We start from the raw sequence: 23,337 nt of genomic DNA on the forward strand, positions 1-23,337 counted from the left end.
AGCACCTTGTCAAGGGCAATTAGAGATGGGCAATAAATGCTGGCTTTGCCAGTGAGGCTCACATCTCATGAATGATTACTCTGGAAGCAGGTTCAGCCACAAAGAGCAGTCAGGGACCAACATTGGGAAAGAATGGGGCAAAATAGAGGGTTTATATTCTGACTGGAAGGTAATGCACTTCTTTCAGAGAGATCTCCTCACTGCATTGCCACATGATCTAGAACTCTTTGATGGTGGCATAGAGGCAAAAAGCAAAATTTATTAAGTTCACAGCCCTTGACAATCACAAACATGTGAAATAAGAGGCATTTGTATTTTTAAAATAGCCTCATAAACTTTCAGCTATGTCCATTTAATTTCAATAAGCTCTTAAAAGAATAGAAGAAATAGGTGCAGGAGTAGGCCATTTGGCCCCTTGAGCCTGGGTCTGCCATTCATTAGGATTATGGCTGATCTTCTACATGAATCTATCTATCTTCTATCTTCTACCCTGAACCAGGATGGCGCCAACACCCTTGCGAGGAGGTTTGCTAGTGCTGTTGGGGCGGGTTTAAACTAACTTGGCAGGGGTATGGGATCCTGAGAGGAGGTTCAGCAGGGGGAGACACAAAGCCAAAATTAGGAGAGAGAGTGGTAATTTGTGTGTGGAGCTGGAAGATGTAGGTAGGGTTCTAAATGAATACTTTGTCGGTGTTCACAAGTGAAAGGGACGATGTGGGTATGGAAATCAGGCAGAAGGGCTGTGATATAATTAAAGAAATTAGCATAGAAAGGGAGGAGGTTCTAAGTGGTCTGGCAGGCTTAAAATTAGATAAATCTCCAGGACTGGATGAAATATATACCAGGCTGTTGAGTGAGGCAAAGAAGGGGATAGCAGGGGCGCTGGCAATAATTTTCAATATCTCTCTGGCCACAGGAGAGATGCCAGAGGACTGGAGGACAGCAAATGTGGTACTGCTTTTCAAGAAGGGAGGAAGGGATAAACTAGGAAACTACAGAATCACACAGCATCACAGTGCAGATGAGGCCCTTCGGCACATCAGGTCTGCACCGACACGTGACAAACACCTGACCTACCTACTTAATCTCATTTTCCAGCACTTGGCCCATAGCCTTGAATGTTATGATGTGCCAAGTGCTCATCCAGGTACTTTTTAAAGGATGTGAGGCAACCCGCCTCCACCACCCTCCCAGGCAATGCATTCCAGACCGTCACCACCCTCTGGATAAAAAGGTTTTCCTCACATCCCCCCTAAACCTCCTGCCCCTCACTTTGAACTTATGCCCCCTTGTGACTGACCCTTCAACTAAGGGGAACTGCTGCTCCCTATCCACCCTGTCCATGCCCCTCATAATCTTGTACATCTTGATCAGGTCACCCCTCAGTCTTCTCTGTTCCAACGAAAACAACCCAAGTCTATCCGATCTCTCTTCATAACTTAAATGTTTCATCCCAGGCAACATCCTGGTGAATCTCCTCTGCACCCTCTCCAGTGCAATTTCTATCCTTCCTATAATGTGGCGACCAGAACTGCACACAGTACTCCAGCTGTAGCCTCACCAAGGTTCAATACAACTCCAACATGACCTCCCTACTTTTGTAACCTATGCCTTGATTGATAAAGGCAAGTGTCCCATATGCCTTTTTCATCACCCCACTCACATGTCCCTCCGCCTTCAGAGATCTATGGACACACACGCCAAAGTCCCTTTGTTCGTCAGAACTTCCTAGTGCCATGCCATTCATTGAATACTTCCTTGTCAAATTACTCCTTCCAAAGTGTATCACTTCACACTTTTCAGGGTTAAATTCCATCTGCCTCTTATCTGCCCATTTGACCATCCCGTCTATATCTTTCTGTAGCCCAAGACATTCAACCTCACTGTTAACCACCCGGCCAATCTTTGTGTCATCCGCAAACTTACTAATCCTATCCCCCACATAGTCATCTATGTCATTTATATAAATGATAAATAATAGGAGACCCAGCACAGATCCCTGTGATACGCCACTGGACACTAGCTTCCAGTCACTAAAGCAGCCTTCTGTCATCACCCTCTGCCTCCTACAACTAAGCCAATTTACAGGCCAGTAAGTCTAACCTCAGTGATGGGGAAACTGTTGGAACCAATTCTGAGGGACAGAATTAATCTACACTTGGAGAGGCAGGGATTAATCAAGGACAGTCAATATGGCTTTGTTAAGGGGAGATCATGTCTGACCAATCTGATTGAATTTTTCGAAGAGATGACCAGGTGTGTAAATGAGGGCAATGCAGGTGAAGTAGTCTACTTGGACTTCAGCAAGGTTTTTGATAAGGTCCCACATGGGAGACTGATAACGAAGGTAAGAGCCCATGGGATCGAAGGCAATTTGGCAAATGGGATCCAGAATTGGCTGAGTGGCAGGAAGCAGAAGGTGATGGTCGAGGGGTGTTTTTGTGACTGGATGCCTGTGTCCAGTGGGGTTCCACAGGGATCGGTTTTGGGTCCCTTGCTGTTTGTGATATACATAAGCGATTTAGACTTGAATGTAGGAGGGTTAATCAGTAAGTCCACAGATGACAAGAAAATTGGTGGGGTGGTAAATAGTGAGGATAGCATTAGATTACAGGAGGATATAGACAGGCTGGTCACATGGGCTGATCAGTGGCAAATGGAATTTAATTCGGATAAGTGTGAGGTGATTGCACTTGGGCAGGACAAACAAGGCACAGGAATACACGATGAATGGTGGAACCCTGGGAAGTACTGAGGGTCAGAGGGACCTTGGTGTACACGTCCACCAGTCCCTTAAGGTAGCAGGACAGGTAGATAAGGTGGTTAAGAAGGCATATGGGATACTTGCCTTTATTAGCCGAGGCATAGAATATAATAACAGGGAAGTTATGCTGGAACTGTATAAAACACTGGTTAGGCCACAGCTAGAGTATTGCGCGCAGTTCTGGAATCTGCATTATAGGAAGGATGTGATTGCACTAGAGAGAGTGCAGAGGAGATTTACCAGGATGTTGCCTGGGCTGGAGAGTTTTAGTTATAAGGAGAGATTGGATAGACTGGGGTTATTTTCCCTGAAGCAGAGGAGATTGAGGGGGGGCATGATTGAGGTGTATAAAATTATGGGGGGTATTGATAGGGTAGACAGGAAGGAACTTTTCCCCTTGATGGAGGGATCAATAACCAGGGGGTATAGATTTAAGGTAAGGGGAAGGAGGTTTAGAGGGGATGTGAGGAAGAAATTTTTCACTCAGAGGGTGGTGGGAATCTGGAACTCACTGCTTGAAAGGGTGGTAGAGGCAGAAACCCTCATAACATTTAATGTGCATTTGGAATGCCATGGCATACAAGGCTATGGGCCTAGTGCTGGAAAATGGGATTAGAATAGTTAGGTAATTGTTTGACCGGCGCAGACTCGATGGGCTGAAGGGCCTTTTTCTGTCCTGTAGACCTCTATGACTCTATAACTCTTAAGTACACTTTCCTGCACCATCCTTTGATTCCTTTAATGTCCAAAAATCTGTTGACCTCCGATTTAACTATACTCAATGACTGAACATCCCCAGCCCTACGGGACAGAACATTCTCAAATTCTCCTCATCTCAGTCCTAAACGGCCAATGCCTTCTTCAGAGCTCGTGCTTTCTAATCTCTCAGCCAGGGAAAACAATCCTCCCAATATCTACCCTTTCAAGCCCCTTGAGAATTTTATATCAACCTAGGTATTTAATCCAACATGTAATTTATTTGTGAAGGATCACTGAAATTCTACAAAGATTATCCCACTGGCTCATGTCCAAATGTTAAAGGTCAAATTGTTGGTGAGCTGATTCATTGCTTAAAGATAAAACAATTTTCACTGGTACTCTTGCAATATCTAGTGAGGGCTAGAGGTTAGAAAGATGACTCGCAGATAGGCTACCCTGTCCCCTGGTGAATAATTCAGTCTGTGAGCTAAAGCAACATTTTGTTAAAAATGGAAACGTAAACTGTATTGGGCAAGTCAAAACAGGACATGTATTTTTGTGGGGTTCTTTTTTTACACTCACAAAATTGGGACTGTTGCATTTTTAAAGCTATTGCAGAATCCTGATATATCATCAGGAAAAGAGGGGCTGGGATTTTCCTTTCTCATGTGGGCGGGACCGGGAAATCCCAGCCAGGGGGCTCTATCTGGCACAAAGATGCAACCTGGCACTTGTCGATGTTCCGGGATCAGGACAGCTTCCAATTTCTAGGTGAGCTCCCTTGGCCTCTGCAGGGACAACTGGGCAAAGGGATTGGGGAATGAAGGAAGGCATAAGAACTTAAGGTACTGATTATTTGAAACAGCCAATTTAATCAGTTTTGTGATGCTTCAACTTGTAAATTCCTCTGCTGCTGCCTTTGTCACTCTGTCACAACTGAGAGTAAGTATCTGGATGATGCATCAATTACATACCATTCTCTCATTTAGTCTCATAAGTTAATAGCAATGTCACCTCTGAGTCTGAACATTATGGGTTCAAGTCCCAATCCAGGACTTGGGCACAAAATCTGGGTTGACGCTCTGGTGCAGAGCTGAGGGAATGAGGGAACATTGGAGGTGCTGTCTGTTGGATGAGATATTAAACCAAGGCCCCATTTGCCCTCATAGGTGGTTGGAAAAGATTCAATGGCATTATTTTGAAAAAGAACGGGGAACTTATCCCTGCTGTCCTGGCCAATATTTATCTCTCAATCAAGATCATAAAAAAAAACATGATTTGGTCATTATTACATTGTTGTTTGTGGGAGTTTGCTGTGCGCAAATTGGCTGCCATCTTTTCTACATTACAACAAGACAGCACTTCAAAAGTGCTTCATAGGCTGTAAACCACTTTGGGATGTTGTGAAAGGTGCTATATAAATGCAGTCTCTCTTTTACTGTATGTCATCTGCCACTTCCAGTCAAGAGCAAGAAGCGATCTAATAGATTATCTTCTGTCTCATTCCATTATAACTTGAGTGGAAGATCCACTGTCAAGATCAAATAGTCCCCTCAAATTATGTGGTACATATAGGCCAGAACCTTCGGGTTGGTGAGCAGTCAGCGCAAAATGACACGCGGTGATGTCGGGTGTGCGTCCTGATGTCACTCAGATCCTCAGTTCGGCGGGCACGCACTGGAGTCAGCTGCGTACCCGCTGAACCATCAAAGGCCTATTAAGGCCATTTAAGAACCAATTAAAATAATTAACTGAGCTGCCCGTCCAACCTTAAGGTTGGTGGGCAGGCGGAGAGCCCAGGCGGCCTTTGCATTTATCATGAAACCTCATCCATGGGCGGGGTGAGGTTTCATGAAGGTTTTAAAAGTTTAATAAAAATTTTTAATAGAATTCATTGACATGTCCCAGCTCAAGTGACACAGACCAGGGATTGAACCTGGGAACCTTCCTGATCTGTATGGCTCAGCTCTCTATTGAATAATCTCTCTGAGCTACCGCAGCAGCTTTGCCAGACAGTGGCAGCTCAAGTTATCCCAAGCTTTTTGGCGGAGCTGCCTTAATGTAAACTTTAAAAGAAACGAATACAGGCAAGGTCAGTAACACATAACATCAGATGGGGTGGTGATGGTGGAATGGTATTGTCACTGGCCTAGTAATCCAGAGACCCAGGGTAATGCTCTGAGGACCTGGGTTCGATTCCTGCCATGGCAGATGGTGGATTTTGAATTCAATAAAAAAAATCTGGAATTAGAAGTCTAATAATGACCATTGTCAATTTTTAAAAACCCATCTGGTTCACTAATGTCCTTTAGTGAAGGAAATCTGCTGTCCTACATGTGACTCTTAAATGCTGGCCTAGCCAGCAGCGCCCACATCCAATGAATGGCTTCTGAGTTAGAAGCATGGGTTCAAGTCCCACTCCAGAGATAGGAACTCACAATCTAGATTAAGGTTACCAACTGTGACTGAATGCATTCATTATGGTTTCATTACAAGCCGTGCTCCATTAGTCAGCCAACACATCCATCCTTGTGACACACAGCCTTCTTAAAGACTCATTATCCAATTGGATGATGTTTAACTGTCAGATCTAACAGCCTCCCTGCCTGCCACCTCCCCCCCCCCCCCACCCCCATTTTCAATGTTTTTATATCTGGTACAAAGAAATGTTCAAAGGAAATGACAAAAAACCCCACAACCTTTTATTATTGTCCTGATGATTTTTCTCCAGGTTTGCACACAGCAATACCCTAGAGATTGATTTTCAATTCGTGGAGACTCCAGGCCAATCCTGGAAGGTTGGCAACCCTAATCTAGACTTACTTGCCAGTACAGTACTGAAGGAGATACCATCTTTCAGACGAGACGTTAAACCAACGCTCTGATGGCCCTTTCTGTTGGACAGAAAAAAATCCTACAACACTATTCCAAGAAGAGCAGGCGCATTGTCACAGTGACCTGGATAACATTTATCCCTCAGCCAACATCAATAAAATAGAGATTATCTGGCTGTTATCACATTGCTGCATGAGGATCCTTGCAGTGCACAAATTAACTGTTATGTTTCCTAACATTACAACCATGGCTACACTTCAAAAGTACATTATTGGCTGCAAAGAGAATTGGGAGATTTGTTGCAGTCATGATAGGGGAGACAGGGAAGACTTGTTTCCCCTCGTGGACAGTCAATTACCAGGGGGCACAGCTGATTGGTAGAAAGATTGGAGGGGGTATTAGGAAAAGCTTTTTCACCCAGAGGGTAGTAGATGTCTGGAGTTCGCTGCCCGGATTGGTGGTTGAGGAAGAAACCTCTAGCTCATTTAAAATGTACCTGGTTCTGCACCTGAAAGACTAGAAGGTGGGATTAGAATGGGCAGCTGGTTTTTCAGCTGGCACAGACACGATGGGCTGAATGGCTTCTTTCTGTGCCACAACTTTTCCATCGTTCTATGTAAATCCACGTCCTTTCTTTCAGTGAGCTATGTCGTAAACCTTTGTCTACAAGGTGCTAACAGCAGGTTATCTCCACCACTACCACCCAGTACCACCCCCCCCACCCCATACCAGGATGTCAATGCCCTTTAAGCTAAGACTAGTAGCCTCCAAAAGTTAGAGAAAGAAATAAAAAGTGCTGTGCCAGCAACAGAACAAAACACGTATTATTACTGGGAAGAAAAGTAAATGAGATAATAGAACATATGCTGACTAGCAATAAGAACATCACAGCGTAAAACTCTAAATCTACGTTTCCTACCAATTAATTGCAAACCCGATTAGCCTAATCTAGATAATTAGTGTTATTATTAAATCAGTCCCTCAGGCACAACTTTCTACAGCTACTTCTGTCGAGCATCATGAACTTGAGGTAATCTGCTTGACAATTTATTTCAGACACACAATTTAAAGGAAACACAAATACCTTCACTGGCTGTTCAAATTGTTTCAATACTTAAGATTAGTAACGCAGCATTTGAACCACTCGAGATCCCATTTATCTACCTGGAACACAACCATTCCACTTTGCTTTCTGCTTGACAACGCAAGTTAATTTGCACAGAAAATCAATGAGTCAAGCCTTCATTCCAGAAAGTGTCTTATCATGTATTGTGTCAGTTATCAGCCACATCCAAGTAGAAACTAATTAACACTCCACCTCCATTCACTTTAATCGCTTACTATGCCTATGTTCAGCTTCCCAAAGCCAGCAAATAGCAGCTGTTTGCAGGCCCTGTGCTCCGATGCAGCAGCAAGTTCAATAGATAGAAAGTGGCAGACCAAGAGTCGACCCCAATTTTTAAAATAGCAACATGAATGATAGTAAGTGTGAAGTGTCGGTGAACTCAAGTGGTTCACAGACCTCTTATCGTCAATAAATGTGCCAACAGCCAGGATCTGAACCCTATGTTTCTGTGCAATCCCCATTGAGTCAAAGAAAAATCTCCTGTAAATTGATAATGGCAAATTAAAATAAACACAGCGCTACGGTTTTGCCTGAATCCATGTTGGTTTGAGGTCACACTTCCTATTAATATTTTCTCTTTTGAATTGTTCTTAAGTTTCATTGGATCATCTTTGAGTATTAGAGAGTGTTTATACAGAATCTTCCTTCACGAGATGAAGTGGATGCAGTCAAAAATATGAAAGGGTGGAATGTGCGTGTGATAGAATGAGTATATTTTCTTGAATCATACTTTGTTATAAAGTATTCACACTTATAGAGCTGTGGGGAAAGAGCACTATACAGCACTATAGAGAGTGCAACACAAGAAGAGGTCACTAGGCTATTCATACCTGAAGTAGCTCTGGAGTTACCTTTTCTAGTCCCATATCCCTGCCCATTATACTATTATATTCTTCTTTTTCAAACATTCAGCCAATTCCCTTTAAGACATTGCTATTGTTAATGCCTTAACAATCATTTGTGGCAAATCATTTAGTGTTCCAGTAACTCTTGGTGTGAAAAGCTTTCTCCCATCTTCCCCTTTTGTTCTTCTAGTGTTAATCCTGACTTTGTATCCGCTTGTTATTCATTCACCAAGCAGCATCACCAATCACTGTTCGCCCTCGAAAAATGTTCGCAATTGTGTTGGTTTTCTTGCTGCTTGTGGTTTATCAATGTCTCTCACATCAATTCAACATCACTTCTTTGCTCATGCATTCCATATTGATACGTATCTAAAATGCAGAACTCCACTGGGCTGCTTCATGGACTTTTCTACACACATGCCCAATTTTATGAGATCTTTGGCGTATTCATCTTCAAATCTCCGACAGGCAGATAATCTTGGGTAGTGTGTAGGCTTTTTTTCAAATGCACTTTCAGTACATAAGTTTCCCATGAAGCCAAATATTTCATTTTACACATCTGCATCCCAAGACCTATGTCTTTATTTACTCTAAGACCGACTGTACAGGGTATATTTTATTTCACCTCCTTTGCCCCCCAAAATATGCTCCTTCACATTTTGCTGAATTGAGTGCAAGTGCCTCCTGTCCGCCCTTTGCGCTAACCCCCTCCTCCTGCAAATCTTTCTTCACAGTTTGCCATGATTTATTGGGAATATAGGGACAGGAAGAGACCATTTAGCCCCTTGAGGGGTATCTTCCCCACCCCCTTACTTTGATGGCTCGGCAGCTGCAGCCATTTTAGATTTTTTAAAGTTAATGAAAGGGAGCCTCAAGATAGATTTGCCCTCTCTCTCCCTTACCTTCAATGGCAGGCTGCAGCTCCTTCAGTGCTGGATGGCCTCCAATTAGCCTTCCATCTTCGAGAATCCATCCACTGACTTTAATTGGGTGGCAACTATGCCCTGGTCACTACTTGGTCAACCAAGGGAAAATCTCTACCAGATGACCATCCCCCACTCAGTGTGGGGTCGGGACCCCCCATTTGACCCGGGGGGCCGGGGTCCCAACCCAAAACGCAAAATCCTACTCCTAAATTCATTCCTGAAAGGTCTGGCTGTAATAGGTATCAGAAAACATCAAAATATTTCCTTTTATGCTGATTCCTAAATTGGAACACTAAAAGTAAAACAAAATGCTGTGCAGGTCATGAGGCATGCCACTATCTTGCTCTCACTGACCACATTTGCCTCATAATTTTCTTTCTGGCCCTTGATCATCTCACTATCCATACAGCTATGTTCCCATTAATATCAGAAAAAAAGAGTATTGTATAATATAGCCAACAGGTTCCTGTTCCCAATGGCTATCATATAGGTTCTGCATGTTAGATGAGGACAATTTTGGGCTTTGCTCTGACGACCTCATAACAAAACAGCCTAAGTAAATATGCACACCAAAGTTGATCACCATGCCCTAACATAAACTGGTATCTTCAGAAAAGCAGGGAAGCAAGAGTGGGGAGGGGTTTCACTGAAATTTTAATGGAATCAATTTAATGGAGTCAAGATTCGAAGCTGCTATCTCTCCTTCCCAAGATTCTTTAAATGGTTTCTTGACAATGTTAATTATTTTATTTTCATGACTTTTGCTGACAATCAGTTGGAAGTTACAGGCAAACTGAATTGCCTGGGATTTTTTTCCATCAGATTAAATTCAGGATCTGCGCTTTTAGAGTCCATTTTCTGGTCACTTGCACTGCACCATTCCTCGCTGATTATTTAATTAATATTTTTAATGACCTAAAGTATAAGTTATCAGGAAGAGAACCTTATGGCACGTTATTTTATGATGTCTTCATTTACATAATCCGAAGGATTTCAAAGCTTGAAAGCGAATGAAACTGGAAGCCATTTTTGCAAATTATTAACATTATCAATTTTATGGTTTGAGTGAATGCTGCGGAATAATTAAATGAACAATCCATACCATTTCCTGTACTTTTTAAATGCCTCAGTATTAAAATTGAGAATTCATGGTTTAGGTTAATTGATTGTCTTTTAAATAGGAACACTGCTATAAGGGGATACTTCAAATTCAGGTGATTTCTCTATTCAAATTTCTGCTGTAACTGCTGAGAACATTTCATGAATGGTGGCTGCACTCTCATGGAATGATTCAAGCTGGGAAAAGAAAGGAAGAAAAACTTACATTTATATAGTGCCTTTTGTGGCCTCGGGGCACAGCGAAATGCTTTCCAGCCATTGTTGTGTTTTTTGAAGTATAGTCACTGTTGTAATGTAGGAAATGCAGCTGCCAGTTTGCACACAGCACATTGCCACCATTGATCCACCTCAACGGCATATAATGGACCCCTGCCATAGACTTTGTCAGCGAATGCTTCCATTCAGGAAGCGGGAATTGGCATTTTTATGTGGCTTGTGGGTGCTGATCCCCAGCTGCCAATCAACTGCTTCTTCAGAAAGGTCATGTACCACTCCTTTGACTGTCTGCTCTGGGTGGTCTGGTCTCCATCCAGGTTCAGGGGTCAACTGTTCAAACAAAGGGGATGACAGCAGGTCACAGACGTTTTCACCATCTTACCTACAAACCTTGAAAGGGGTTATTACTTTCATTGAAGGTCAAACAAATGTTGGAGTGCAACTAAAGACATTTGACTCCGAGCTTTTATAATTTCACTATTAATAACTCGATTTAAGTAACGTGGGACTTTTTTTTAATGCCAGTCACACAGTGTCGCACCACAGTGCTATGTACATACTAGTCACTTCACCAGGATAACAAGGTCCCTTTTACAGTATCATGTGCTAGTGTGTGAATGGAAGGACGCACTTTGCACCAGTGTCATCCTCACCATTCTTAAAAAAAGGTCACTGCTATTCCTGTCACTGCAGGAGTGACAACGACTCCATGGTGCTTACACAGCTTAAAATATCCTTTCATTTTCCAATTAATAGGTGGAAGCAGAGGGTAAAATGGCTGCCCAACTTGTTAAATTATAATTGTTAATTGAATTGGCTTGCGTGAATTTAGCACCTTATTGTTAGATATGAATTTTGGATTAATAGCAGTCCCTAAATTTCCCAATTATATTTACAGTCCAGAACTTGCGCCTGTAGGAAAGATCCGAGCAGGGCTGGAAGATACTAGATAGCAGCTTTCATTACCTTGTGTGATGCAGTCATTGCATACCATTTCAAAAGTATCTACTCATTCAGCGTTTAAAAGAATTTGAGCAAAAATTTGGGATTGTTTGCATCTTTTTTTCTCAGTTCTACACGTGCTCTAAAATGTTGTCCATGGCACATGTACCCAATATGTGGGGCCAATTGCACCAGATGCCATATTGGTGAGGGCATTAGTGTGCCCACTGTCCATGTCTACTGGTTTGAAGACAGTGGCACCAGTTTGGAGCTCAGCTTTCCAGCATTTGCCCTCTCTTAACCGTGCAGAGTTGAACATACATCGAGAAGTAGGAAGGACCCCCAAACCAGTGCTGTTTCAAGGGAACAATTACTTACAGGTTTGTTGCTGGTTGATTTTTTTCTGGATGTAACTATGATTCTACAAGTGTTTGGCACTTTCTATAGATGCTTCAAGTTGCAGAAGTCTACAGGGTGTGGTGTGGCAAGGGCTGATGGAAATTTTTGCCAACTTCAAGGTTGTGCACAAACCAGTTGCTCCCAGAAATGGGTGCACTATTAGCTATTCCCCTTGGAAAAAGAACAGAGCATGACTTGGAGAAAGAACAGAGGTGACACAGAGCAGGACAAGCTGCAGGAAGAGGGGGAGGGGGAGGAGGAGATTGGGGTCTCAGCAGGAGGCCCAGCTGCCCAGGGTGTTCAGGGGGCAATTCCCTTATCTGAACCTCAGTGAAGAACAATGTGTGCAATGTCTGCAGTTCAGTAAGAAAGTCCTCACTGAAATTTTCCACTTGTTGCAGCCACAATTGCAACCTCGGAGCAGAGTAAAGATCGCAATGCCAGTGCAGTGTCCAAAATCTTTGAGCTCACTTTCCACTATTGTGACACCCGTTAATGTTTCACAAGTCAGGGTCACTTGCTGCATGACTGCAAGCAATCTCTCCGGCCACAGTGATTCCCCTCCCCTTTAAGAGACGCAGGTTAGCTTTAAGTGGTGCTAATCACTCACAACATTGGTCTCCTGCTGATGTCTCAGCCAATTAATGGCACGGTTAGCACTGACTGGATGCTGAAATCATTGAAATGAGCAGGCAGGGTAAAATTGGCATGCTGCCTGCATTGCAATCAATAGGTGCGGGCTAATCCCCATGCCCGCTCCTGGGGGCTACTGAATTGAGCCTCCTTAATTTGTAAATCCGCTTACCCATATAAATCCCTGCATGTTCTTGCTAGATTGCACTTGGTCTTGAAATGAAATGTGGCAACTTGCAACACTGTGTAATCTAAACCTTTCATCTGATGCTGGTGGGGGAAAGAAAAAACTAATCCAGTGCAATCTTGTGTTATCGCCAAGTAATTCACATTGTTACTGGTGTTCTTCGAAGGACAACTATAGGACAGTGAAGTTAACAGGCTCGCTGCCATAAGTTTCACTTTAAGGATGCAGGGTTATTTTCATTTATTTTAAATTGAAGAAGCAAGGAGAAAGGCCAGGGCTCACTGTGCAGGCCCCGCCAATGTTGGAAGACAGTCAGCAAGAAAATGCGATGAATAGTTTTGTTCTTTAATCTTTACTGGCTAGATGTTACATGTCACCCGGGCAGAGGAAAACCAAGCGGGGCAGTCAGCATGTACCTTACAGAGCCCGATAGGTTTACTTTCCATTATTTTCAATTGAAGGAAAGTCCGATGGCTCCTGTCAATGATGTTCCAAATGCTCTGCTGGGTTTTCCCTTTCATGTGCTTGTCAGGGTGATGCTTATTGTTCAGGCAGTGAAAAAAAATATCCCGGCGTATGGGGCAAAATTGATGCAGGGGGTTGTGCAGGAAGGCGAGTTGGCAGCTTGGAGCAACAAAGAGGCAAATCCAAAGGATCACTGGCTCTGGCGGGAACAGAATTTAAGGGAGGAAAGAAGGGCTTGCTTTTATCTTTTCTCCTCAGGCATTCCCTTGGGACGGAGGCTGACTTTTCTCCACTCCGGGGCTGTGGGTCCTGAGGTGACTAAAAAGTCCAATGCTGGATCCGCTCACCGTGCCACAGGTGGGGCAGGTAGCTTCTGATGAGGCAGGTGGGTGGGAAGCTCGGATTTTGGTGAGCTCTCTCCGCTGTTTGCGCCTGGCCTCCACCTGGGTCTGCCACAGGTGCTCAGAATGGTTGGCACCTTTGCAGGTGCTCCTTCTCCAGTTTGGACATCTCAAGAAGGGGTTCCCACAGATCGGTGGGGATGTTGCATTTTTTCAGGGGGGCTTTGAGGACGTCTCTGAAACCTTTCCTCTGCCCTCCTGGTAACCGCTTGCAGTAGCGAAGCTTGGGGTAGGGAGCTTGTTTTGGGGGTCTTGAGTCAGGCATGCAGACAGCATGGCCCGCCCAACGTAGCTGATTAACCATAACCAGTGCCTCGATAGTGGGGATGCTGGCCTGAGAGAGGACACTGATATTGGAGGGCCTATCCTGCTACTGAATTTGCAGGAGTTTGTGGAGGTGATATTTTTCCAGAATGTTAAGGTATGGTGCCTATCATGACCGCAAGGAATGCTTCAATAAAATACTTCTGAAGTGTCATCATTGCAGGTGAATACAGCAGTCAAAATGGCAGACAGCAAGTCCCACAGACAGCCTAAAGGACGAGAGAACCCATTTCTTGAAATGTTGACCGAGGGATAAATAGTCCAATGGGATCTTTTATGTGCACCTAGGAAGGGACTCATTTCATCCAAAAGACAGGATCTAAGACCCACTGCAGCATCCCCTCAGTGTACTGGAGTACCAACCTAGATTATGTGCTCAAGCTTCTGCAATGGAGCTTAAAAACCACCTATCTGACTCAGCGTGTGCTGAAGGCTACGAGCAGAATTATTCCCACTGTCTCATTCCCACATTCTTTTATATTATTCCTTTTGAAATCTTTACCAATTCCCCTTTAACTGACATTATAGTCTCTGCCTTATGGTACAGTGTTCCACATTACTTTTCCACATCACTTCACAGTTTGCCATATCTCCTAATTTGACAGCAGCTAAATATATCATTGCTTTTATGTCTGTGTCCAAATCATTTCTATTAATCAGAAAGCAAAATCTAAGCGGCAGCCACTACCTACATTTTTAAAAATTCTTCCATGGGGTGTGGTGTCACTGACAAGGCCAGCATTTGTTGCCCTCTCTAATTGCCCTTGAACTGCATGGTTTCTTCAGAGGGCAATTAAGAGTTAATCACATTGCTGTGGGTCTGGAGTCACATGTAGGCCAGGCCAGGTAAGGATGGTAGATTTTCTTCCCTAAAGGACATTAGTGAACCAGATGGGTTTTTACAATAATCAATGATAGTTTCATGGTCACCATTACTGAGACGAGCTTTATAATCCAGGTTTATTATTTGGATTTAAATTCCACCAGCTGCTATAGTGGGATTTGAACACATGTCCCCAGAGCATTAGGCTGGGCCTCTGGATTAGTAGTTCAGCAACATTGCCACTACACCACCATCTCCTCCACCACACCAAGCCATTCAGCATTGATTTCAGTTCACTCACCATCTTTCTATCCATGCAATCACTTTAACATCACTTGTCTTAATCTTCAAAGCAACCCTTATATGGTAGTACCTTATTAAAACACCTTCTGAAAATTTGTCCACACAACATTCACTGAATTCCCTTTATACCTCTTCAGAAAACATAATAAGTCAAGCTTTTGCCGGGTTTTTGGCTTCGTTATTGTCATCGAGCTTTGCACTTCTAGGATTCTGAGCTCCAATCCCAACTCGGCTTTGTCCTCACTTGCTCTCATGGTGGTGTTTCTGAAATGTTCAGGTTGGTGGTGGGGGGCGTGGGGGCAGTGGGGTAAGGGAGGGAAAGGCCAGAAATATCCCGCAGAGATGTCACGCCTACAGTCCAGCAGAGTCAGCTTTAAGCACTCATGAACTCACGACTGTGAGGGTGGCAACTAGTCCTGATGCTAATTCACAAACGACAGATTAAAAATCACTGTCAATAATGGTGCAAATCTGGTTGGGTTTCTGTAGGAATTTATAGAAATGAGGAAAAACTGAAAATGAGGAATGCAGTGGACAATATAACAGAATATCGCAATCTTCCTCTCCACTATTTTTATCACAATATATAATGCCAATATGAGTAACTTAACAGTCAAGCAAGCAAAATAAGTAACACTAGAGCAATAGCCTCAACACTTTTACAACTATCCTAAATTACCATCCCAACCACTGCACTGTTCTCCCTCATGACACTGTTCAGCCAAGACAACTTCCATTTGTGTCGAGGATCAGTGCAAGTATACGTGTGTTGACATTATGTATATTTGATCAGTTTATTTCTATGGGAAATGGTATTGTCATTTTCAAAATGTCCAAAGAAATCGCTGCCAAATCCAGTCACATTCTTCAGGCTCACATTTGGAAATCATGTACTTGTACTTGTGTACATTGGCACATAAGAACATAAGAAGTAGGAATGGGAGTACAGCGTTTGACCCTCGAGCCTGCTCCGCCTTTCAATACAATTGGGGCTGATCTTCTACCTCAACCTCACTTTCCTGCCCACTCCCCATATTCTTTGACTCTGTGAAATCAAACATCTAATGATCCCCTTCTTGAATATACTCCACAATGGAGTATCCACAACCATCTCGGTAGACAAATCCAAAGATTTTCAACCCTCTGAGTGAAGAAATTTCTGCTCACCTTTGTCTTAAGCAACTGACCCCTTACCTTGATATTGTCCCCCTCCCCTGTGTTCGAGCCTCTTCAGAGTCTGGACCTTAGATGAATTGTTGGGTGAAGAATATCCCAACTAAGCTCAGGGCAGGTAGGGTAGAAGAAGCAATCAGCCTTGCTGGGAACTTCCAAAAATCTAACAGCAGAATCTGCAGCCCAGCATAATGTGGGAGTCTCCAAATCACATGAAACTAACTAGCAATTGGAAATAAATGAACATAAAGAAACCACTTGTCCCATCTAACATGGCACAAGTCCTGTCTGGTATCTGTTAGCTAACTTAATTTTGAAACCATTGGAATCCAATCAATCTTTAGATAACAGCTTTGATCTAGAGACCAGATTGTTTAAACATAGCCTGAACTCAATTGGAGAAACTGTGGTAGACTTTCATACTGTCTATTATCTCACTCTCTGTAAAGCACAGGCCCATTATTGATATCTTGCTTCTTCATACTCTATAAAGAAAGAGGTAAAAAAGGCTCTTACCTGTTTTCAGATGTTAAACACCAAACAGAACAAACTCACTTCCGCAGATTCCTGCTGCTTACTCTTTTATAGTGCATGATGCCAGGGCATGACCACACAAGGAACTAACCAAGAGCTCGGCTACTTTGATGTCTCATATTGACTACAGTGCTAACACTTTGTAGATGGCCACTGAAGGTTTGCTTACCAATCCTGAGAAAAGTCCGCACACTCCAATAATGCAGAGAATGTTGAACACTGCCGAACCCACGATGGTTCCAACCCCTACATCACCCTTTGTGATGAACACCCCTGAGAAATAGAAAGGGAACTGTAAGCAGGGATATGGACTTTTAAGAGCTGTGGTATCAGCAGAGTACCACCTGCACACAGAGAAAAAGACATATCAGCAGAAACATTAAACACAACAGGATAGATATTCAAAACACACAACCGTGATGAGGTAGCTATCAGGTCGTGAGTGTATACTGGAGACCCCAAGTTTATGATGCACACTTTCAGTGTTGGGGGCACCTTGGCACAATCAAAACTCCTAAATTACTATAATTCACTCTAATGGGCCTTCCTTTAAGTAATAGCATAGCACCTTGTGTTAGGAACTAGAGATAGTTTTAATTAAGTTATATTTGTATTTGTGAGTGGTAGGAATGAGTTTTGGCTTTAAGTTTAATTTGTATGCCCTGTACTTGTCTGTTAAGAAAGGGAGGAATTTGAGTTTTAGTTTCACTTTAAAAGATGTCTGCATTATGCTGAGATTGTATGGCTCTTGAAGCGGAATTAAAACAAACACAAGGTAGAAAAAAACTGGGTCATTGCCTAGCAACAGGAGATCCACACAGGGACAGGTAAACCAAAAGCAGTTTGAGTTCAGTTGGTGAGTATGCTTTAAGGCTGGAAGCAGCTGCCAGGAGAAGCTGGATATAGGAGAGGGAACTGCAGGAAGCAGGTCCCCAAAACCAGGGAGCAGAATGGAAAGGTCCCAATAGGACAGTTAAGTCAATGTGAGGGAACAGGAATCTGGAAAAGATGCTGTTAAGTGAAGTTAAGAATGAGGAGAGAGAAAGGCTCCAAGCTTAAAGAGAGAAAGCTGCAGGATGCAGACTTAAGACAAAATATGCTTGCAAGAAGCCAGAAAATCCAAGGAAACAGTCAAGGGTCTGTAACTCTTTACTATGGGCATCTGAAGCAGTGGTGTTCTGTTGGCATGGCTGAGTAAATGAGAGAGAGTGCATGGAAGAAAGCTTGAATGCACTTGGTGATCCGGGGAGAGGAACATTGGAAGGAGAGTTCGAAACCCTGGAAGTGAACTCTTGTGGAAGGCAACTGAGAGAAAGCATCATTTGGGAGAAGATTCCAAAGCGAGTTCTTCAAAAGTGAAGATTGGAAACCCATGTGTGAAAGATGGAGTTCAGTAAGACCGGTTGGCTCATGGTGTTACAAATGTCAGGGGCGTAGTGGGAGAGTTGTTGAAATATCCATAGCATCCGCTTGGGGTGGCATCTGTCACTTGGTTTCAGGTCGCCTATTGGTTTACATGGACTGTGTACTTACCATGAACATTAGAGTATAAAACAGCTTTTGTAACTTGTGTTGGAGCAGGCTCAAGGGGCTGAATGGCCTACTCCTGCTCCTTGTCTGTATGTTTTGTGTTATCCTTATGAATCTGTGTATATCTGTAAAGGTATAGTTGTGGGTGAAGGAGTATTGTAATATAGTTCATCTTTCTTGATTAATAAATGTTTTATTCTTTTGTTAAAAGTTCATCAGCTGACTCCTGTGACACTGGAGTCAGTAGCTGCCCTCCATGTATCGAAACAAAAAATAAAAGTTGGGATCTACCAAGCCGGGGTCCGCCCTAAGATCTGGCTTGTCCAGTAGTAACATCAGCTGGGATCATAACATTTGGCTTAACTTCTCCAAGATGTTTCAGAAAGCATCCGAGTAACAGGGCTATTTGTAGACATACTGTTTAACTAAAGAATCAACTCCGAGTGCCCAATTTTTCAAATGGCATACATGTTGACAACTCTTCAACAATATTTTTCCATCAGCGTAAAATTCTGCTTGAAAAGCTGACTAACAGAGTATGTCAAAAGACTGAAAACGTTGAATAAAAACAACTCAATTCCCTGTGGCATTGTACATGGGGAGCCAAGGTAAATGTAGTCTTCAGAGAAAGAGCAGTTATTAGGAATTAAATAACTGGATTAGGCTACACAGATGTGAGGTTTTATTAACCAAGCTATAAATTTAATATAAAATATTGAGTTTCAATTTTAAATTTGATCCTCAATCATAATTAACACTGTCAAACCAAAGTCCAACATAAAAACACAGGCAGAAGGTGTGACTTTAAAATTAGCAACTGGAAAGTCAGAGTTTGGGGAGGAGGTCTTGTGGCACAGCGGGTAGTGTCCCTGCCTCTGAGCCAGTGGCTCCGGGCTTGAGTCCCACTCCAGGACGTGATGGTCATGGAAGGTGCATCCATAATGTGGTCAAAGAGATTGACCGTCAGCCTGTAAATCCTTCCAATATGCTTATGGCAAGCACCAAAAGTGGGACTGTCCCTTAGTCAGGCATGCTTGATCTGGAGTATAGCATCCCTCAAGCTGTAGCCTCTGGCTTAAGGGTAGCAACCTGTTCCAGGAAAGAACAAGCTATGGAAAACAGATGTAAGCATGTGATTGCCTGCTTTATCTGTCTCTAGACAGGAAGTCTTCTAAGTCCAGAGCAGATTTGGAGCTTTCTCTGCAGTAGGTTCTCAGTGGATGGGTATATTTTGGAGAAAATCAGTCTCCTGTACAGGTGCCAGCCCCAGGAGGAACACAGGGCCAAGATGGCAGAGTGAGTGGGGAGGCCTCGAAGAAAGGCAGAGTGCAAGGGAGGGAAGCAAGCAAGGGCATGGGGGAGGGGCGGGAAGCAGGAAGCAACAAGTATCTGGCAATTGAAAGGCTGTCAGCTAGGCCCAGGCCTGCTAAAGGCCTGGCATCTCTTGATCAACTCCTCCTGAAGTAGTGTCCAAATTTCGTTTGGGGGGGGGAGTAGGTGTGTGAGAGACAGAGAGCGTGTGTGTGTGCACGTGTGAAAAAGAGAGACAGAGACTCTGTGTGTGTGTGTGTGTGACTGACAGAACAGGTGAATTTGTGAGGGACCGAGAATCCTGAGATTTGGAGTGAGCCAGAGACACACACCATGCCTTCCTCATCCTCCCTCCCCAAAAACCTGTCCACAATTAAGATCAGGAGAGGAGGAAAACCCAGGCTGAAAGGCAACCTGCTTTCAACCCCTGCTTTTGTATGAAACCTGCCGAGGCCAGCATGGAGTGTGAGCCACTAGAGCCGAATGCAAGGTCAGTGTTAGTTAAACCCAGCTCCTTAGATAAGGCCTGGCCCCCAGCCCTTCACTGGTGACCAGGGTTTGGGGCCTAGTCTGCCTCTCTCTAGCTCTGTTTCTTAACTGAAAAGGCAAAAAAAAAAACGGTTTTATTGGTGAACTCTGCTGCTGGGCAATTTTAATGGGCATTTTTATTAATGACTCTTTTTTGAAATTTATTACTTTGACGTTGATATTTTTGAAATTCATGTTTAATGTTGTGTGAAACTTTATCTCACTGAATTTGATCAAATTTGAGTGAGGAAAAATTGAAATGTGGCCTCCCCACCCAAAAAGGTTGGACAAGCCTGTGTTAACTGGTTGCAGCCAGAGTGGTGGATGAGGCACTACAACTGGTCCCATTGCCCCTTGGCTGGGTTATTTTCTGGGTTCCTGCTCCTAATTATTAGCCAGAGATTCGGGGTGGGTAGCTGTCTGCATCTGAATGTCAGGATTAGGCTCAGTGCTGATACCCTGCCGAGCCTCATATAAAGAATGGTCACTAGATGGGGTATCAGAAGGCTACCAGTACCCAATATTGAACAAGGTCCCAGCAAGAGTCAGCAGGTTGGAGAAAAGAGGAGAACATTCTGCCTATTCCGCGTGCAAACACCTCACGGTTGAATACTGAAGGAGCACACAGAGCAACTTGGAGGATCCTGCAACTTTTTCCAATGATGAATTGTGTGGATCTCTTTTCAGAGCACTCAAGAACATTTTGGCAATCAGTCATTCATTTGAATTAATTCTTCGCACAAAATGACCTCCACAAGTAAAAAAAAACATTTTAGTGTGACAGGATCAAAATATATATAAGGCCATAACTGTTTCAATGATACAAAACTCAGTACCGGTTGTAGCTATCAACAAGGAAATCTGCACTAGAACACCTAGGATAGAGCAAAGTTAACTCCATGGAATAACAGTGGCAGTCTGGTTACAAAGTTGGGTCAGTGAGCGGAAAGAGCAAGTAGCAACGAACGGCTGTTTGCCAGACTGAAAGGATGTTTACAGTGAGGTTCCCCAGGGGTCAGTACTAAACCATCTACTTTGCTTGATCTACATTCATGATCTAGACTTGGGTGTGCAGGACACAATTTCAAAATTTGCTGATGGTACAAAACCTTAAAGTATAGTCAACCGTGAGGAGGATAGCGTGGACTTAACAAGGTCACAGACATACTGGTGGAATGGGCAGGCATGTGGCAGATGAAATTTAATGCAGAGAAGTGTGAAGTGATATATTTTGATAGGAAGAATGAGAAGAGGCAACATGAAGTAAAGGGTATAGTTATAAAGGGCGTGCAGGAGCAGAGGGACCAAGGGGTTCAATTGTTCAAAGTGGCAGGGCAAGTTGGGAAAGTGGTTAATAAGGTGTCTGGGATCCTGGGTTTTATAAAAAGAGGAAGTTATAGTGAACCTTTATAAAACACTGGTTCAGCCTCAACTGGAGTATACTGTGTCCAATTCTGAGCATCGCACTTTAGGAATGATATTAAGGCACTGGAAAGGCTGCAGACAAGACTAATGGCAATGGTTCCAGACAGAAGGGATTCACTGGTGTGGATAGACAGATTGGAGGGTCCGGGGTTGTTGTCCTGAGAGAAGAGAAAGTGGAGAGGGGATTTGATAGAGGTGTTCAAAATCTTGAGGGATATGGAGAGATTAGACAGGGAGAAACTGTTCCCATTGGTGGAAGGGTTTGAGAACCAGTGGGAACTGATTTAAGACAAATATAGCTGGTGACATGAGGAAAAATGTTTCTTTTTTACACGGCAAATTGTTAGTAGGAAACAGATTCAATTGTGGCTCTTGCCGAGAGCCAGCATAGCAAGAGACCAAAAACTTCCTGCGCTGTAACCACGCTATGATTCTATAGAAATGAGTGACTCTTGGGCTTAAGGGGAGTGCTTTAAGAAGAGATGTGCCTAATTCTAGACCTCCCCTTATGGAACACGGAGGGAGAATACATTTTGATTAATGCTTCTCTTTAAAGTGAAGCCTCTGAAGGTACAAAACAATACCCATGCAAAAACTGATGTCAGACAATTTACTGGAGAAGTGGCTGATTAACAAGCTGGGGATGAACAAGTCAGGGTTAACGAAGTGCAGCTTTGCTTTCCTCATACGTGACTTCAGTGAGTTACCTATGATTGAGGTGAAGAGCTCAGGGGCTGAGCTTCCAGCTGCCATGAAAGTAGCTCCAGCTACATCTTCACTGAGGTGTAGACGCTACGGAAGAGAAAGCAGAGCAAGAAAATGTCATCAGTAAGTCATCACCACGGTGATTACAATAGCGTTTACTCATCCTGAACAGATGCTCATTATTCTGCTTTCTGATCTGTGAGTCAGTCTTCCCTGTTCACTCTCCTTCCCCAACAACACGTCTGAAACGTAGGGCCCCACGTTAAAAACTAGCATCTGGGTATCTGCCTCTTTGGAGTTTCTTTTTTGAGCTAAATGTAAATTATGGCAGCGTCTGGTTTTTGCTGTCGACTTGCATTCATTAGAAACGTCAAAGAAAATGCTTAAACTCGCTTCATTCAGGTCGCTCAAGGGGACAATACCATAGAAGGAAAACGCATCTGCCAAACATTCAGGAAGAATTGAAGAGGGCAGAAAAGCTTATTTAATGTTTATTCAACGTTATTGTGACGATATCACGTGGGGTTGATACAACTTAAATTGTGTGTCCAAGACAAGTCTTATTCAAAAAGATGATGCTGTTTTGAATGCCTAGCAGAAAGATAAAGAAGATTATCCTGACTATCAGCTGGGGACGAACCAAGTCATTAGGGGCAACAGTGCAGCACCAAGCAACCCAATGGCTTAGTTACCAGACAAATCCGACATCTTTCCATAATAATTCATCCAAATGGATTCTGGGAGCAATCGCAAACCTTCAGAAGAACGTTCACTGTGCTTTTCATAATGCAAGGGAACCCAAACAATTTTCTTATTGCTCCAGGATTTTTCAAATATGCAGATCAAGCAACTCTGCTCAGCAGGGGCAGCAATACCAGATTATGGTTACAAACCGTCTTGTTACTCAAAGGGTCCATATATTATGCTTGCAGAATAACTTACTGACCAAAACCAATTTTCTTGAAAATAATGGATTTAAATGTTTCACTGCGGTTTCTGACATTTTCCCCTCCCATTTGGTGGACTGGTTAGGGAGTGCAAGTTCATAAGCCATTCTAGAATTACTGACTTATAACAGCATCCCTATCGCCTATCCTAATCAGATTAGTAAAACCTTCGGTGGG

General features: G+C 43.3%; 1 protein-coding gene across 1 annotated transcript in view; it reads right to left on the reverse strand.

Moving 5' to 3' along the window:
- slc24a3 (solute carrier family 24 member 3) overlaps positions 1-23,337 on the reverse strand; it is a 374,289-nt gene that overhangs the window by 84,658 nt on the left and 266,294 nt on the right. Inside the window, exons 5-6 of the mRNA XM_041182903.1 lie at positions 22,216-22,300; positions 16,884-16,987 (exon numbers count right to left, since the gene is read on the reverse strand). Of these exons, the coding sequence (XP_041038837.1) occupies positions 16,884-16,987; positions 22,216-22,300 (189 nt within the window). The remainder of the gene's footprint in view (positions 1-16,883; positions 16,988-22,215; positions 22,301-23,337) is intronic.

This window comes from Carcharodon carcharias, chromosome 2, assembly GCF_017639515.1.
Source record: "Carcharodon carcharias isolate sCarCar2 chromosome 2, sCarCar2.pri, whole genome shotgun sequence".
Lineage (NCBI taxonomy): Eukaryota > Metazoa > Chordata > Chondrichthyes > Lamniformes > Lamnidae > Carcharodon > Carcharodon carcharias.